Source organism: Euleptes europaea, chromosome 4, assembly GCF_029931775.1.
Source record: "Euleptes europaea isolate rEulEur1 chromosome 4, rEulEur1.hap1, whole genome shotgun sequence".
In the NCBI taxonomy this organism is placed as follows: Eukaryota; Metazoa; Chordata; class Lepidosauria; order Squamata; family Sphaerodactylidae; genus Euleptes; species Euleptes europaea.
The window spans coordinates 32926297-32943428 of record NC_079315.1 but is presented as its reverse complement, the minus strand read 5'-3'; the positions used below and the strand labels follow the sequence as shown (position 1 = coordinate 32943428).

The following is a 17132-nucleotide window of genomic DNA, read 5'->3' as shown; positions in this document are numbered from 1 at the left end:
TATGCTTGGGCGGCTCACTCCTCAACAGCCCCCCCCCCAATATTTTTACACTGTAATCTTATTTCTTGAGACAGATCCAGAGATCTATGGGGCTCTGATGGATGACTGAACGTCATCCAAACAGATAGTGCCTTACTAATGGAAAATGTTTGGCGTGTGTAGTTTCCCTAGATATAGGATAGAATTCCCCCACCCAGTCACATGAATGAAGTGTAATCACTGAATCTGAACAGATGATGGGTTTCTAAGAAAATAAAAACTCAGGTTATAGAATGCTCTAGAATGGATATAAAAACAAAACCCTTGGCTAAATGTGCATGGAGATATTTGACACAATGACTTTTCCAAGCCACAGAAAAAAATACAAAAATATTGCACTTATAGAACCCGACATTTGTATTTGGCCAATGGGGGGGGGGGGGGAGAGTGAACACAGCTGCATGCACTCAAACATTGCATCAAGTACAGTGTAACATGCAGTAAGATAGCAGACTTTCGGTGTTTTGTGAAAGCAACACACTACACCACATGCATATAGACAGTGACGCAAATGTGGAAAATATATATCACCACTCCCCAAATAGAAAAAGCAACAGAAGAGATATAAATATGTTGGAGTTGAAGACAGACATCTAACAGACCAGAACTGTCACTACTGTCCCTCCCACTGATTTCAAATCCACCAAGTATGGCTGTTTAAAACTTTTTCAAAAAGAACATGAGCACAGGAATGTAGGGTTTAGCTGGATTTTACTCAACAGTTTATTAGACAGTTTGGCAACTGCTCTGTCCAACACAAAATCTCATGTTTCTATTTTGTGCTTGGAAGTTATGCTAGTCATTAAGCTCTGTAGTATGCCTGATGATCCAACATAATCAGCAACTGTATAGCCTTACTTGGCACTTGGACATAGTGTAATTCATGACCCAGCCTAAAAATAGTATTCTGCAGAATCAGGTCCAATTTTGCTTCCTGTAAGAACACACCTGCATTTTCCATCCCTGTTTATATGCATAGATGTTATCACAGGTTTCTGGTGACTTTCAAAGTGTGTGTGTAATCCATGCAGACAGTACTGTTCACGCTATCAAGCACAGTAGAACTTAGCATCTTTAAAATCACATTTGAAATTTCTTTTACAATCCAGTTTTAAAAATGAACAAATGTGCCTAATCATCTACACAAAATTAAGAGAAAGTGTTAACTCCAGTGCAATGTCTTAAAAACCATTTTTAAAAGAAGTCCTCTGGCTTAAACATAAATCACAACCTTACTTGGTAGATTAGAAACTACCACAGACTGACTGCATATTTTTTAAAACTCTTAACAATAATATTTTACCCTCACTATAAACAAAATAGAGTTGTTGATATGTACCTAAATTGAAGTGACTCCTTATAGCACTAGGGCCCCTTTCGCCTGTGGGCTGTAGTGTACGTTGCATTAAATTGCACTGAACTGCAGGACGTGCTTGAAACAGCAACACTGCATTTCTGTCTGTTATCTTTGAACACCCTTGTGGAGTTACAGCAACTCACATCACAAACAAGCATCTTTAAAATGCCATGAGAACATCCCGTTCCTGCACGCTAGTGTAGAAAGGTCGGCCAAAGAGAAACGAATGTAAACCAGGCTTGATCTTCTCAGCTAAAGCCATTATTATGTTAAGATCGCCCTCTGCTGTTAAGTCCAGGTCTATCTTCAAGCTTCGGAGAGACTTAAAAGGCTTTTTACCTTTTTGCCTGGGGCATGGGGAGGAAAGGCTGTGGTTAAACAGAATACTTTGATTTAAAACAGCTCTAAAAGTAATTGTACCATTTCCCCTGTTAGCTTTATACTTACGTGTCATCTTCTATATATTTAATGAGTGTTAAGGCTTTTCTGTGAAGAACTAATAGGAACTGCGCAAGGAACACACTCCTCAGGGACAGTCCAGGTTTTAAATGAAAGACCTGTTCAAATTGGCAGGAAAAGATTCAGTGTACATTCCTGAATTCCCCACTTGCCCCCACAATCCTTTGCATGGACAGCTACATAAACCTCCTTTTATTTACATACTAGCAAAAAGGCCATCATTAGATTGGCTGGTGTTGCCAGCCTACAGAAGAGACCGTTGGGCACTAGCATGAGCTCCGAGTCACTGCACACTCCCACAGAATTCCTGCCAGCCACTCAGCAGCATATATGGCTGGCTGGCTTTGTCCTCGTTGCCACCAGCATTGCCCAAATGCAATATTTCACAGACATCAAGAAATTAATTTCATTAGATTCATAGCAACCTTTTCTACATTCACTAATGTTATAAATAGTGGCTTGGGAGCTACATGTGGCTCTGACATGCTACCTGTGGCTTTTCTGAGCACCACTCACCGAAACGGCACTTGCCCCATGTTTCAGGAAAGTGGGCAAGGCCCTTGCTCAGAGGGGCTTTTGTTTGACAGGTGGTCCTCACCTTGAAACAGCTGCAACCCTGCTTGAGGGGCAGGCCTCATGCTAGGGATGGAAAGAAGTGTGGCTCTTCTGGCTGATGGCTACAGTGAACACAGCTCTCCATAAGCTGTGAAGTGAGTATTGTTGAACTAAACAGTGGAAAATACTTCCCAACTACTACATATTGGTTTTCAGTTTTAATTAATTGATGTGACCAGCAGTTACCTGATCCAGGAAAGCTTTAACTAGAGTGTCTTGGTGCAGGACATCTTGAAAAACATTCCTATAAAGATACAGGAAAAGTATAAAATAACTGAGTGTATCAGTTTTCGTATAGCACAAAGTTAAATTGGTGCTGGTAACATAATTTTAAATCTCTTGCAGGATTCAAGTGTTGGATTGCATTGGGAAAATATGGAGTAGTTTTTCATTGCTCCTTGGGGACCTCAGCCCTAAGGTCTGGCAGTCATCAAAAGACAGAATCTAAATAGTCCTTGGCCCACTGTGCTATGCTTAACGTCTGATGAATGCCATCATCATAATTTGGATGACATATCTGAAAGTCTATTATGGAAAGTTTGATTCCATGGATTTTGCATAGCTATTCCTTTGTAAACTCTATGGGAATACATACAGGTCAGGAGTGAAACTTTCATCTGTATGGATAATGGTATCCTGAGCCATCTCCTCATCTGAAGTGGCTCTCCAAAATGCTGTTAGCTCAGATCGCATGTACCGCCGCTGATTATAGATATGTTCATGGCACGGAGGCATCTGCTTCACTGTGTTGACATCCACATCAATATGAGTGGTAGGATATGGAGCATACATCACTTGCCGGAAAGGCAGCACAAAACTTCCAGTCACATCCTGTCACATTGGGAAAAAAATGAATCTTCTAGTTACTAAAAGTTAGAGGAATTAAAATAATGAAATTTGTCAATGTTCAAATAAAATCAATAGATGCAATCATTCAACATTCAACTAAATAATATCAAGCTGTCACAAAGAATGATTTCACAGTACAGTCAAGATTCAAAGTCTTGATTATTGAAAAGAGTTCCATCCCACTTTTCCTTCAAATATAAGCTCCCAAGGCAGCAAGCAAAAGTTGGACTAGCAGGGCCTTCCTATACTCAAACTAAAGAAAAAATGGTGTTTTCACAGATCTTGGGCTCCCAAAGTCATCAATAGTAGTAGGCTGACAAACTACTGACCGCAGGCTCTTGATTCAAAACAGCGTGCTCAAGACAGTAAGCTTCTTTATGGAAAGCTCAAAGGAGAGTTTCATTGACATAATCATAACTTACCTCCAAGTAAATAAATTTATAATTGGGATTTTCATTTTAAACCCATGGTTGTCACACTGAAGTATGCCTTATTATGGAAGCAGGAACAATTATGAGAGCTTCTCTGAATCCAGAATGTTGGGGGAATCTAAGCTGAGGATGCTTTTTCATCCATTCCTAACTCAATCTGGGCAGCCAGTCAGCCGCAACCCCATTTTAGCCCTTCTTTGTAGCAAAACCACAATTAGCCCATTTGTCAATAAAAGAAACAGAACTTTGGTTTGTGGTTTTGCTCACTATATTATAACCTATATTCTTCCTTCCACTCCAAAGTGGTTTGGCAATCATGTTTTATACAGTCACCCATGTATGGAGACGGGTCATGACTCAGTGGCAGAGCACCTGCTTTGTATGCAGAAGGTCCCAGGTTCAATCCCTGACATTTCCAGTTAAAGAGATCAGGCAGTAGGTGAAAGTCCTCCAACTGAGACCCTGAAGAAGCACTGTCAGTCACAGTAGATGATGCTAACCTTGATGTCCTGATTCAGTGTAAGACAGCTTTATGCATCCAGCACAGATTCGTCCAGACCAGGACTTGATTTATTAATGTGCTACCCATTCCTACATATCAAAAATCTGATTTTTTGTCATATAGGATCACACTGTATTTTTATTAAATCCTGTAGAACAAATATTATGACATTGTCCAGTATAAGTTTAAGAATAAATGCTATGTAAGCTGTTCATAATATGAGGAACGAAACATACATTTATCTTCCCAGCTGCAAGAGAAGAACAAAGAGGAAATTGCATTGTCTGGACATAGGGGCATAGAATCAAAGATCAATTACTCAGCTACCAGATTTTCTTTTTGTACCACAGGCAAAGAGGTATTTGGGTTAGCAATGAATCCAGGCCAATAAAAAACACATAATTTAAAGTCATCTTCATCATCTCTCTTTTTACTCTATTCTTGCAATGGACTTTTCTTTCAATAGTTGAGAGATTATTCAAAACCTATTTTGATGGTTTTGTGTAATATTTTATAAATACTTCTATAAGAAATTGAAAGTGGTGGTTGCTTATTATATTATAATAATATTATATTATTATATTATTATTTCCTTGTTAAATTCTTTTACATTTGTAATCCTTTAGGGAGCCTGTAATCCTTTAGGGAGCCATTATGGCAGACATATAGGGTAAAAAAAAATCTAAACAGATTTTCCCCACCTCTGCAAAGAAATACACACAAAAAAACCCTGCTAAACATCTGGGTGGAAATCTGCATTTTAACATAAAGAAAAACTAAGGCTGCAACCTTGACTCAGCCTTCCATCCTTCCGAGGTCGGTCAAATGAGTACCCAGCTTGCTGGGGGTAAAGGGAAGATGACTGGGGAAGGCACTAGCAAACCACCCCGTAAACAAAGTCTGCCTAGCAAACGTCAGGATGTGACATCACCCCATGGGTCAGGAATGACCTGGTGCTTGCACAGGGGACCTTTACCTTATATTGGCTCAGTGGGCATTCATGCTGGCACCGGTAAGCCATGCCACTGCATGGGACTCTGCTGCTGGCGCTGCTATGCTGGCAGTGAATCCTGGAAGTGGGAGCCCACGCCGGAGTGGGGGGTGGGTGGGTCCCAGGCCTTCCAAGGGGTGGCACTGACAGCTTCCTAACCCCTTTTGCCTTGAGCTGCTGCATTGCCACGCCACCTTTTTTGGTGGCGTAACCTCGCTGTTTGCTATGGTGGCATTCTTCCTCTTTAATTTTTTAAACTGCTTTTATTTTATTTTTTGCAGCTGGGAAGCCTCCATGGAGGCAGCGCAACTGCGCTGCTCCCGGCCACTGTGGATCTACCCCCCCACTTAGGAATGGGCTGCCCGTCAGAAAGACAGATACAGAACTTACCTTGAGCAACCCTTGAACAAAAAATCCTGATTCATACTTGAAAGAAGTTTCATTTCGACAGAGCCTGGAACACTTTCGCTCTGCTGGAGTAAGAAAGAGACACAGAGTCCGCACTATCTGCAATGCAAAAACATTGTAAAAGCCATAGGCAGGTCAACTGAGCAAAGACAAACACTGGTTATATTAACAAGTGCTCTATTGCACAATGAGCATGCAGGTGTTACATGGCTACTACAAGAGTACAAGAGAACCAGATGTTTTTTCCTATCTACAAACTCAGCTATGTGAATTTCCTCAGCATATAAATTGCATATTATGCTTTCCTTTCCAGTGAATGCACTGACTGCTGTCTGTACAGGTGCTATGTGTAACTACTGGCTCATGAGGCTACTATGGAGTTCAAGACTCCAGCCTGCCCCTACACCATTTTGAGAATTTAAAGTTCAGTTGTAAGGAGATGTATGCTTTCCACTGTAACACTGTAGGAGAAGCAAACAGTCTATCATTAATATATGACCTTTTACTAGGAAGGCCATTACTACATCTAAAGCGAATGCCAGTATTGCAGTTTTCTTCTCTATGCACTCATTTTTATTTCTAAGCTACATTTGCTACATTATTAGTTCTGGAAAAAAACCTTCTCCCAAACCAAAACACAATCAGGCAACATTCTCCAGCAACAAAGTTATCCTTCACTCCCCAGCACGAAAACAAAATATTGTCCCTTTAGTGGCAGATCTAGCCACACCAGTAGTACAAATTGTGACCAATAAAAGAATTTTACTATGGTAGACAGTAGATGAGAGCAACCCTAAGTAGGTCTACACTGAATCCTACTGAAGTCTCCTCAATGGAGCTTACTCCCAGAAAAGTGTTCTTAGGACTGCACTGTATAATGCTTTACAAGTCCGTATTATGTATTTTTTTTCTTTTTTGGACTTTTTAATGAAGTATTAGTGTGCAGTTTAAACATAGTATACATTTTCAGTAAGGCAGTAAACATGTTGTATTACTGTATTATGACTGAGCAGCAGTGTTGCAAACCTATCTTGCAAAATGAGACTAAATGTAAGCATCTATACCAAGTAATTTTTCCATTTCCATCCCTTCATTATACCACTAAGTAAGCTGAATTACTCCATTATGAGTTTTATGTAATATCAAACAAAGAATCCAAGACTGGGCTAAACACAACTAATAATTTTAACTTCCAAAACAAAAACAGTAGCAAAATTTACAGCTGCCGGGGGAGGAGAACCCAAAATTCCAGCCTGTTATAATCAGCTACATCTATAAATAAAATGGCTAATTTCCATGTATAGTGATATGATGGCCTCTGAAGTAATCAGGAATCCTATTTTCATAATGCATAGAAAAATCATTTCACCTTATTAACTTTTTCGGCACTGCTTCCTACAACTACTGAGCAACCGCAGGTCTGCAGGTGTGAACTGATAGCTCTGAAAATTAAACATAATACAGTGATATTGAAGATTGCAGAGGAATTTCATGTGCTGGAACTCAAGAAAACGTTGATAGGTGGCCAGTATTAAAATCAAATCAAGCTGCATTCAGAAGTCACACGCTGCTCCAATTACAATTTGTGAATGAATCTACCTCCTTGAATTACAGATTGGTTTGAGACAAATTCCAGTACTTCATGATGTACATCTGTGGTTTATACTCCAAAAACCAAGATTCTGGATTAAACTACAGTTTAAAATCCTGGCTTGAAGGAAGTAAGCAATTTCCAATTTATTCATTTGTCTGTCACAAAGGAACCAGAATTTGTTTTAAACCAGGAATCCTCACTCTGCACAAGAAGGGGGAGGGGACATGTGCATATGAGTAGAGCACCAACCAGTGCTCATGCACAAACTTGGATTACTGTGATATCTGATTGAAGCCTCAGAATCAACTGTATGGTCATTTCAACCATCTGAAATTAAAGTTACTACAAATCTCAATTTGTGATGATAGGCCAAAAAAAAAAAATCAATTCCAATTAGCCCGATTAAAATTACAACCATGCACAAAACTGTAACCCAAGACAAAACTACATCTATCTCAAATGAAACACTTCGCCCTGCACAATCACACCATAATTCTTCAACAGCAATCAATAAGGCCAGTAAACAAGAATGAAGCTATGTAGATTGCTGGGTAATGGGCACAAAATGGGTTGTACCAGATGTTATGGCATAACCTGGAATCATAACAGTAAAGAAGGAAAAGGGGGGGAAATGATTTTACTTCAGGAGAAAACCTTCATGACAGCTATCTCCAATATCATCATCACTGAGTACTGTGTCACGTATCTGGAATGCAATGAAACAAGGAAAGGAGAATTAGCCAAATATGAACATATTTTGAATGGTCAGGATTCAATAAACTTTAAGCATACGTTAGCATAAGTATTTCCAATAATCATGCAAAACAAGGAACAATCCAAAGTTATACCCTTGTCTTTTAAGAGCTAATCAAATATATCCATGGTTTGAGCTCAGAATCACATGCACCCTCCTGTCTTTCCTACAGAGTTTCCCACACCTGCTTTAACCATGATTAATGTTGATCGTGGCTAGCTTATTTGCCAGGGTTCTGAAACCAGCTTGAAATCCTGCTTTCAAACCTGCAGTGGAACACACCCTGGATGACATGAACCATGGCTGACATTAGACATGAACTTTTGTTCTGGTTAAGGTAGATAAACCAGAAAGGGAAGGAGAGCTCTCTACCCTGCTGAAGTCCATGGTTATGTCTACAGTATATCTAAATGCAGACAGAGAAGAAAAATAACCCAAGTTATACTTTCTTACAGATTCCATACCCATATGTATATCACCATATTTGTTTTGCTGGTATCTTAACCACAAAAAGAAACTAGTACACCATCTCAAAGAGCCTACCTTTGGATTCTCTTAAAATTTCAATTGTACCAATATATATTAAACCATACTTCTGACAAGTCTCTACATTTTAAGCACAGTATACAAAATGCAACTGATTGAATCAAGTATGGTTTAAAAATTATTGCTACTAAGATATTTACAAGACATACATTAGAATTGGCACACACAAAAAAGTTTGCCTTAGGACTTTTTTTCTGCCAAAGAGCCAAAAGGATACCAATTTATTATCCTATAATAGCTTATTTTACCAAAGGCAGTTAAAAAAAGAAAAATAGGAATAGAATGGTAGAACTACTGACTTTCATGATGCAGCTAACATAAGGACTTACATCTATTTCTCCTGGAACACTGTGTGATTTCATAGATGAAAGAAGTTCCATTACAGGAATAACTTCTCCTGTCAGCATTGGAATGATGCTCTGACCCTGTGCAATAAATAATGTTTTATGAAATAAAAAATCAGAGCATGCAGTAGAAAAAGACAGTTCATACTTAAAGGCAGGAGCATGAAATGATTGTGTTGTCTTCAAAAATGGTTCAAAGAAGAGTAATCAGGAACTCGCTAACGATTACTTTTCGGATTCATTCCATCAGTGCTTTCCTGACTTCTGAGGACAAAAGTCCTCAGGAGGCTAGGAAGGGGCTGTGCTGGTGTGGGGGGACCCCCGCCGGCATCCGAGCTACTTACGCCGCAGTAAGTGGCCCCAACACTGGCAGGGAGGCCCAAACACCGGTCTTCCGGCAACACCGCCCCGGGACGCCAAAGGGGGCTTCTGCCAGCGTCCCAACAGCGTAAAGGCCTGCACTGGTGTTCCGGGGAGCGTTCCAGTGTCCCAGGGGCATTCCCAGGGTGTTCTGGGGGGTGGGGCTGCCTGTAGGCAACCTCCTGTCCCCTTTCACCCCGAGTGTGCCGGCAGGGATCAGAGCGAGGCTGTGCCTGCTTTTTAGCAGGCACAGCCTCACTATTCTCAATGGGGTGAAAAGCCCCATTTTAAAAGAAAAAAGCCTCAAAAAAGGCTTTTTTCAAGGTTTTGGTGGGCGGGAAACTGCTTAGGAGGTGCCGCGGCAGCACCTCTGCCATCCCTGCTGCAAGTTACCGAGCTGGGTGGGTGGGTGGGAATCACATGAACTCAAGAACATCATTTGAAAAGTGAATTTTTAAACATGCAGGCCAAGCTATTAAATAAGTTTGAATCATTTGAGAAAAAGCAAGTTTAGAACTTAGATGAGTTGACAATAGTCTAAATGCATTGAATAAGTATATGGCCACCTTTAACCATTTATTAAAATAAAATATTTATGTGAGCTCATTCCTTGTTAATTGCTCTTATTGTAGTCTTCCTAGTGTCATCTACAGCCAGTCTTCTACTGGAATAAAGCTCAACAGGTGAGCACTGGCAATTTTCTTTCTTTCTGACCAATGATCTAGTAACATTTTTTGACAAAAGACTGACTATACAACTAATCTAATGAAACCACCCCTTCAAACAAAACTGTTAATTCATTTAAGTAACTTCTGTGTAATAAGTAAGAAATAGTCATTCAACTTCTATTTTACTCCAAAACTGGAGGGTGGGGAATGGGGGATAATATGTTTCTTGCCAATTTGCTACAAGTTTCCTTCATTTCATTCTTATGCAATATTTCCACAACACCCAAAAATTCACAGTAGTAACTTCCGTAGATAAGCAAAATTCAACAGGACAGAAGTATGCACAGTCTTACTTCTGCCACTACAGCCAAGGGAACTTATACTGCTGGCTTCAGCTGGGCTGTATTGAGTATTTTACTATAGGCACCCAGCAAATCTCTCTTACCTGATCTTCCATTCTCTCTGTGCCCTCCAAAACTGCTCTCTGTATATGTTCTTGCCTTTCCTGAGTAAGAAAAAAAATCAGTATTTGTCTATGCATAGTTGATAAGCACAACATACCACTTCTGTTTATATTCCAATTAAGAAACAACCCCAGAGACACAAGTGAGCTGCATCAATGTACTTCAATCAAATCAATTTAATGCCAAATCTGAGTATATTTACAGAAGAGATGATATGGTAGATAGACAAGTGGACATCAACCAGAGTTCAAATTCTTGCTCAGCTATAAAACTCACAACTTGGGCCAGCTTACTTTTTCTCAGCCTAACTGGTACTGTACTAGTTTTTATCCACCCTGGGCAGTTTATACCAGCAGCTATAAAAATATCTGAGGCTAAGGTAGTCCTACAACTACTATATGGGGTCTCAGTTTGGAATTAATGGAATAAATGGTTCTATTGAAATTCCTCTGTATAAGTTCTTAATACGGGCCATGGATTTACCCAAATGTGTTGCCAATATAGCAATACAACCTGAACTAGCAATCAATTATTTCTAAATGAGAGCCTGGCGCTCTACTTTTAAGTGTTGGGTAAAGGTTGGTGCTAAATAAAAGCCCCAACTTCTACGTTAAATGTTTTGGTAATGATAATTATAAGTCACTATGGAAACAAATGGTAGATAAAAGGGCTAATCAGCTAGGATTCTTGATAGATACTATAAAACAACTTGGGGAAAGGAGGGCAGTGACTCAGCAAATGAAGGGTTTTGCTCCACCCTCTTCTGGGGTATTTTTCCACAAAGTACCTAAATCTGTTAACCTTTCCCAAGTATAGGAGAGACTATATGATGGCCTAATTGAATGCTCTGCCATCATCTGAGTTGAAGGGCAGATTTAGTAAAATTCCATTTTCCAATAGGATCCATTTGGGTCTGGCAGTATAGGTACAATAAGTCATTTTTCATTGTCTGTTATTTAAGGTTGATAGACAGAGACTGGTTGAGTCATTTGATAATGGAAAGAACTCACTCACCCTTCCTGAAATCTTTTTAAATAACAAATAAATCGGAGATGGTAAAGATTGCAAAAAATTATATATAATATGTGTGTGTGTTAAGTGCCGTCAAGCTGCTTCCGACTCATGGCGACCCTATGAATGAAAGTCCTCCAAAATGTCCTATCTTTGACAGCCTTGTTCAGATCTTGAAAATTGAAGGCTGTGGCTTCCTTTATTGAGTCAATCCATCTCTTGTTGGATCTTCCTCTTTTCCTGCTGCCCTCAACTTTTCCTAGCATGACTGTCTTTTCCAGTGACTCTTGTCATCTCATGACATGACCAAAATACGATAGCCCCAGTTTAGTCATTTTAGCTTCTAGGGTCAGTTCAGGCTTGATTTGATCTATAACCCACTGATTTGTTTTTTTGGCAGTCCACGGAATCCGTAACACTCTCCTCCAACACCACATTTCAAAGGAATCTATTTTCTTCCTATCAGCTTTCTTCACTGTCCAGTTTTCACACCCATACATAGTAATAGGGAATACGATGGCATGAATTAATCTAGTCTTGGTGGCCAGTGACACATCCTTACACTTCAAAATCTTTTCTAGCTCCTTCATGGCTGCCCTTCCCAGTCTCAATCTCCTTCTGATTTCTTGGCTGCAGTCTCCCTTTTGGTTGATGGTGGAGCCAAGGAATAGAAAGTCTTCAACAATCTCAATTTCCTCATTGTCAACCTTAAAGTTGTGTAATTCTCCTGTAGTCATTATTTTTGTTTTCTTGATGTTCAGCTGTAGTCCTGCTTTGCCACTTTCTCTTTTAACTTTCAGCAGTAGTCGTTTCAAATCTTCACTATTTTCTGCCAATAATGTAGTGTCATTAGCATATCTCAAATTATTAATGTTCCTCCCTCCAATTTTCACTCCACCTTCATCTAAATCTAATCTAGCTTTCCTAATTATATGTTCTGCATATAGATTGAAGAGAGAGGGAGATAAAATACATCCTTGTCTGACGCCTTTGCCAATTGGAAACCATTCCATTTCTCCATATTCTGCTCTAACTGTGGCCTCTTGTCCAGAGTACAGGTTGCGCATTAAAACGATCAGATGTAGTGGCACACCCATTTCCTTTAAAACCAGCCATAGCTTTTCATGATTCACACAGTCAAAAGCTTTGCTGTAATCTATGAAACACAAGCTGATTTTCTTCTGAAATTCTCTCGTATGCTCCAGTAACCAGCGTATATTTGCAATATGATCTCTAGTGCCTCTTCCTTTTCTGAAACCAGCTTGAACATCAGGCATTTCTCGTTCCATATATAGTAACAGCCTTTGCTGTAAGATTTTGAGCATCACTTTACTTGCATGAGAAATTAATGCGATGGTCCGATAGTTGCTGCAATCTTTGATGTCTCCTTTTTTGGGAATTGGAATGTAAATGGATCGTTTCCAGTCTGTGGGCCATTGTTTTGTTTTCCATATCTGTTGGCATATTCTTGTCAAGATTTTGATGGACTCAGTTTCTGTGACTTGGATTAGCTCTATTGATATTCCATCTGCTCCTGGTGATTTGTTTCTCCCGATTGCTCTCAATGCAGCTTTCACTTCACTTTCTAAAATTGTAGGTTCTTCTTCAAAAGATTCTTCTTGGAAAGAATCTTTTATGCTTTCATCTCTTCTGTATAGTTCTTCAGTGTATTGTTCCCACCTTTTCTTTATTTCGTCCTGTCCAGTTAATGTATTTCCATGCTGATCTTTCAGCATGCCTAACAGTGCTTTAAATTTCCCTTTGATTTCTTGGATCTTGTGGAACAGATCTCGTTCTTCCTTTTTTGTTGTTCTCTTCTATTTCTTTACACTGGTTGTTATAATAGGTCTCTTTGTCTCTATGTGCGAGTCGCTGGAAAGTTGCACTTAAGATTTCTGTCACCTTCTACTTTTGCTTCTCGCCTATCTCTGGCAATTTTAAGAGTTTCCTCAGACATCCATCAAGGTTTTTCTTTTCTTTTGGCTACAGGAATAGTCTTTGCACATTCTTCCTTGATAATATCTCTAGTTTCCACCCATAGTTCTTCAGGTTTACATTCACTTGAACTCAGTAATGCAAATCTGTTCCTTACATGGTCTTTAAACTCTTCCGGAATATTGCTTGGATTGTATTTTGGTGCTATGAATGTTTTGGTGTTTTTCTTAAGCTTTATCTTGATTTTCGATATTAGCAATTCATGATCTGTACCGCAGTCGGCTCCTGGTCTTGTTTTGGCCGAGAGAATATATAATATAATATACCTATTTTAAAGGATAAGGGGAATATATTAAATATTTTTGGCCATTGTGCTTCAGTGTGACCTACTGGTCATTCAAGCAGAATAATTAAAGGAAATCCTATACATATTTCTAACAGTTCCGGGCTTCATAAGAAATGTCAGAAGGTAAATCACAGGGAGCTGTGATCTGGAGGAAATATTTATCATTATAGCTATTCTCATGGACATCAGGACTTCTAAGGATACATTTATTGGCTACATACTTCAGTGCAGTGCTAGTCCAAGAGATAGAGTTTAACACCTCTCACATACTAGCTTTCTTTGCAGTATCAGAGTGCATAAGTACCCATATCAAGGTGTAATGAACACAGGTACAGTAGGTGAGATACACGGCCAGGTATCAACATGGACAAGTCTGTAGAGATTCATTCTTTAAGGAATATATGTAGGCTTGGATTCCATAACAAACCAGTGCTAAGGGAAGGCATTTCCATCAGCAGTACTAGTCTTCCTCACCTGCCTCTTTTTCTGGTACAACCTGAACTCCTCCCCAAAATGCTGATTCTAGGGTACAGGGGTCCATCCCTCAGGAACAGCATGAAGGATGAATTGGAGGTCTGTGGTAGGAGTGGGAGGAATCTTCAAAAACCATATCCCTGCCTTTTGTTAGAAAAAATTTGCTGTGGGACTAAAAGCCATAGTCTGATTCTACGGCACACTGTAACAACAAAAAGAGCTTACAAAGTTGTTGAAATGGTACAGTCATCTGTACACACCTCATAACATGCCATGGCACACTTCTTTCAAGAAGTTACTTGAAAACTAAGGTGCGAGCCATCACACTATGTCTATATTATCACTTTCTAGTTGTAGAACTTTTGCTTTTAAAAGTCCAAGTACTACTGAGACAGAATTACTCTCTCTTAATTTGAAGTTCTGACAAATAGGCTGAATGTGCCTCAGGTCATCCTCTATGTTTGTAACAAATTCACAAGTCCATTCTTAATAACTGTAGAGCAGTTGCCTATGTCTGCCTTTCAAAACATTGTGACAAATGTTGGAGTCTGAGTAAACATGTCCACATAGAATACATTCAATTTTAAGGGTTTCTTTCCTTACCCTAGCACTATCTACTAGGTGCATGCCCAGGAAAGCAAAAGTGACATCTCTGAACATGCAAGAAGTACAAATATTTTCTGATCAAGCATCTTTTTGATCAGGCACATCTTCAGCCGAAATACTTGTAGTTTTGGGAACAAAGGTTTATAGGTTTCTGAGCAAAGGCATAATGGGCATATCTTCCATGAAGGCAGGTTGGTTAATGGAATCTACTCTAAAGTAGCTTCCCAAAGGACAACCCACATTTAGACCATAAGTGGTTTTGATCTGAGTCCCACCAAAAAACAATACAACTCACTTCTAAGTACACATCAATGTGATTGTTCCACACAGTCGTATAGTCCTAAAAGACATTAAGAATACTGCTGCAATTGTTGTTAAAATACTGGGTCTCCTCTCAGCATGGATAGGTTTGTCAGGACTCCAAAGATGGGGCACAATGAACAATGCTTGAATCTACTTTTGATTGCTGACTATAGGAAGATATGATGTGTGCACCATGCCAAGGAGACATCAGACACCTAATTAATTTATCTATATTTATCTATGATATTTCTATGCCTTTCCTTCAGCCTCCTAGTCAAGGCAGCTTACAATTAAAACAATATAATATAAGAACAAGCCATTGGACATAAACAGAAGGAAAACAATCAAAAAAATAGAAGCAGGCTATTAAAGGCCATTAAAAAGAAAGTTAAGCAGACAACAGCAGCCTCAAGGGGGAAGGCATTCCAAAGGCAAGGTGCCACCACAGAAAAAGCCCTGTCTCTAGTCACCATCCACCACACCTCGGAATGCAGGGGCACAGAGAACAGGGCTTCAGAGGCAGATTGTGACTGGTGGGCTAGGTAGTATGGAAGCAGATGGTCCTTGAGGTACCCTGGCTCTAAGCCATTTAGGGTCTTGAAAGTAAGAATCACCAAATCAAACTGTGCCCAGTGCAATTTGTGAAAAAAAATTAAAATGGTCCCAATTTCAGAAGTGACCAAATTTTGTAACCCTTGCCTTGAAAATCCTTATTTTGTTTGAACCTGTGAGCCTTTTCTCGCACTGCTCTGTTTCCTGGCACTTAATTTTTCTCTTTACATTTATGCACTTTATAACATTGGTTTCTGCTCTCTTTATCCAACTAAAGCAAAATAAACACAGTGGGAATACCAGGAACAAAAGGGCGAAATAAACAGAATCACAATGACAGTGTAAGAAAGCAAAAAACAAAACAAAAAGGGTATTTTTCTACTTCCCTCAATGCAATGAAGAAGCAACCTACCTTATGCATCCATATCCTTCCTTTCCTTATAATATGCGTCAGCCTGTCAACACACACTCTGTGTAGGGGAAGGTAGAAGCTAAGCTCACTTTGTGGAAGTATAATTGAAAGTCCATAGGTACTTCTGTCCCCATTCCAGTTTCCGTCAAAAATTAAGGACACAATAATGACCCCTTTCTCAGCCAAAACAAAAAATTTCACATCTATTGCACCGCTCTCTGCATTCCGAAGTATTTCCCCGTTCAAAGTGTGATTTGCCAGAAATGTTATTTCTCCATCACTGAGAAGCTGCTGCTCTGTTTTTGGTGCCCAGATGTGTCTGACCCTGGGACCAAGAATGTTATCCCAGTAGGCAAAAGTAGCAGCCAGTAGTGGTGACTCTCCGTTCAATGCTATCTCTGTCTTGGCAACAGCAGGAGAAGGAGGAGGACACAGAGCGGACATGATGACCCCAGCTGTCACGTCATCAGAGTCTTTTTCTTAAAACCTAGAAAATGAGTTTGAAAAGTACAGAGGAGCACATGAGGTTTACATATAATGAGAGTCACAGAGACATTGTTCTGTAAAATTTTGGAAGCACAACTGATATGCAGACTGCCACTGACCTCAATCAAACATCGCACACTGACATCAGAGTACAAAGTTAAATAAGGCTGGAATCCTAATTAAATGTATGTGGGCGTAAGCCTAAATATGTGCAGGATTTGGGTTATATGGCAGCACTGACTTTAAAACTGGAGTCCCAGTCAAAGAACACCTATTGCTGCAGGGTTCACATTTTTTCATAGGTAGCTTGGTAGAAAATCTGCTGTGGATAATACTGAAATACTCAGCAGTAGTCCCAAGCAACCAAATGGAATGCATTTTTTTGAAAATGCTTTCAGGATTCAGTCATTGCTTTTGTACATCAATGTTGGAGCATACAGCAAAGCTAGATCTTGTTTTAACAGCACCTAGTACATATTTACATTTTTTATGGCTTCTAAGTCTTCTGCATACTACCCAATTTGTTTTAAGAGCTTAATTCATTGTAACAGGTTAAAATAAGTTCTATTGTAACTATGCTTACGGACACTTAGAGGCACAGAGAATTGCTAATATTACATAGGAAC

The 17132-nt window shown here is 39.5% G+C and overlaps 1 protein-coding gene across 1 annotated transcript; it reads right to left on the bottom strand.

Moving 5' to 3' along the window:
* Window positions 1–1395: 1395 nt before the first annotated feature.
* Window positions 1396–16502, bottom strand: C9orf72 (C9orf72-SMCR8 complex subunit). The gene is made up of 10 exons (XM_056848518.1): window positions 16021–16502; window positions 10363–10422; window positions 8875–8970; window positions 7887–7951; window positions 7021–7093; window positions 5634–5750; window positions 3066–3301; window positions 2657–2714; window positions 1844–1953; window positions 1396–1743 (listed from the first exon to the last, which is right to left on the bottom strand). Exons 1-10 carry the CDS (start codon window positions 16462–16464, stop codon window positions 1557–1559), a joined length of 1446 nt encoding a protein of 481 aa, XP_056704496.1. The 5' UTR covers window positions 16465–16502; the 3' UTR covers window positions 1396–1556.
* Between the last annotated feature and the right edge of the window lie 630 nt (window positions 16503–17132).

Coding starts and splice junctions, on each gene's coding strand:
- C9orf72 (XM_056848518.1), bottom strand. CDS start 16,464: ATGTCCGCTCTGTGTCCTCCTCCTTCTCCTGCTGTTGCCAAGACAGAG. Junction 3,302..5,633: donor TTGTTCAAGGGTTGCTCAAG/GTAAGTTCTGTA, acceptor CCAATGTGACAG/GATGTGACTGGAAGTTTTGT. Junction 1,744..1,843: donor AAATATATAGAAGATGACAC/GTAAGTATAAAG, acceptor CCCATGCCCCAG/GCAAAAAGGTAAAAAGCCTT.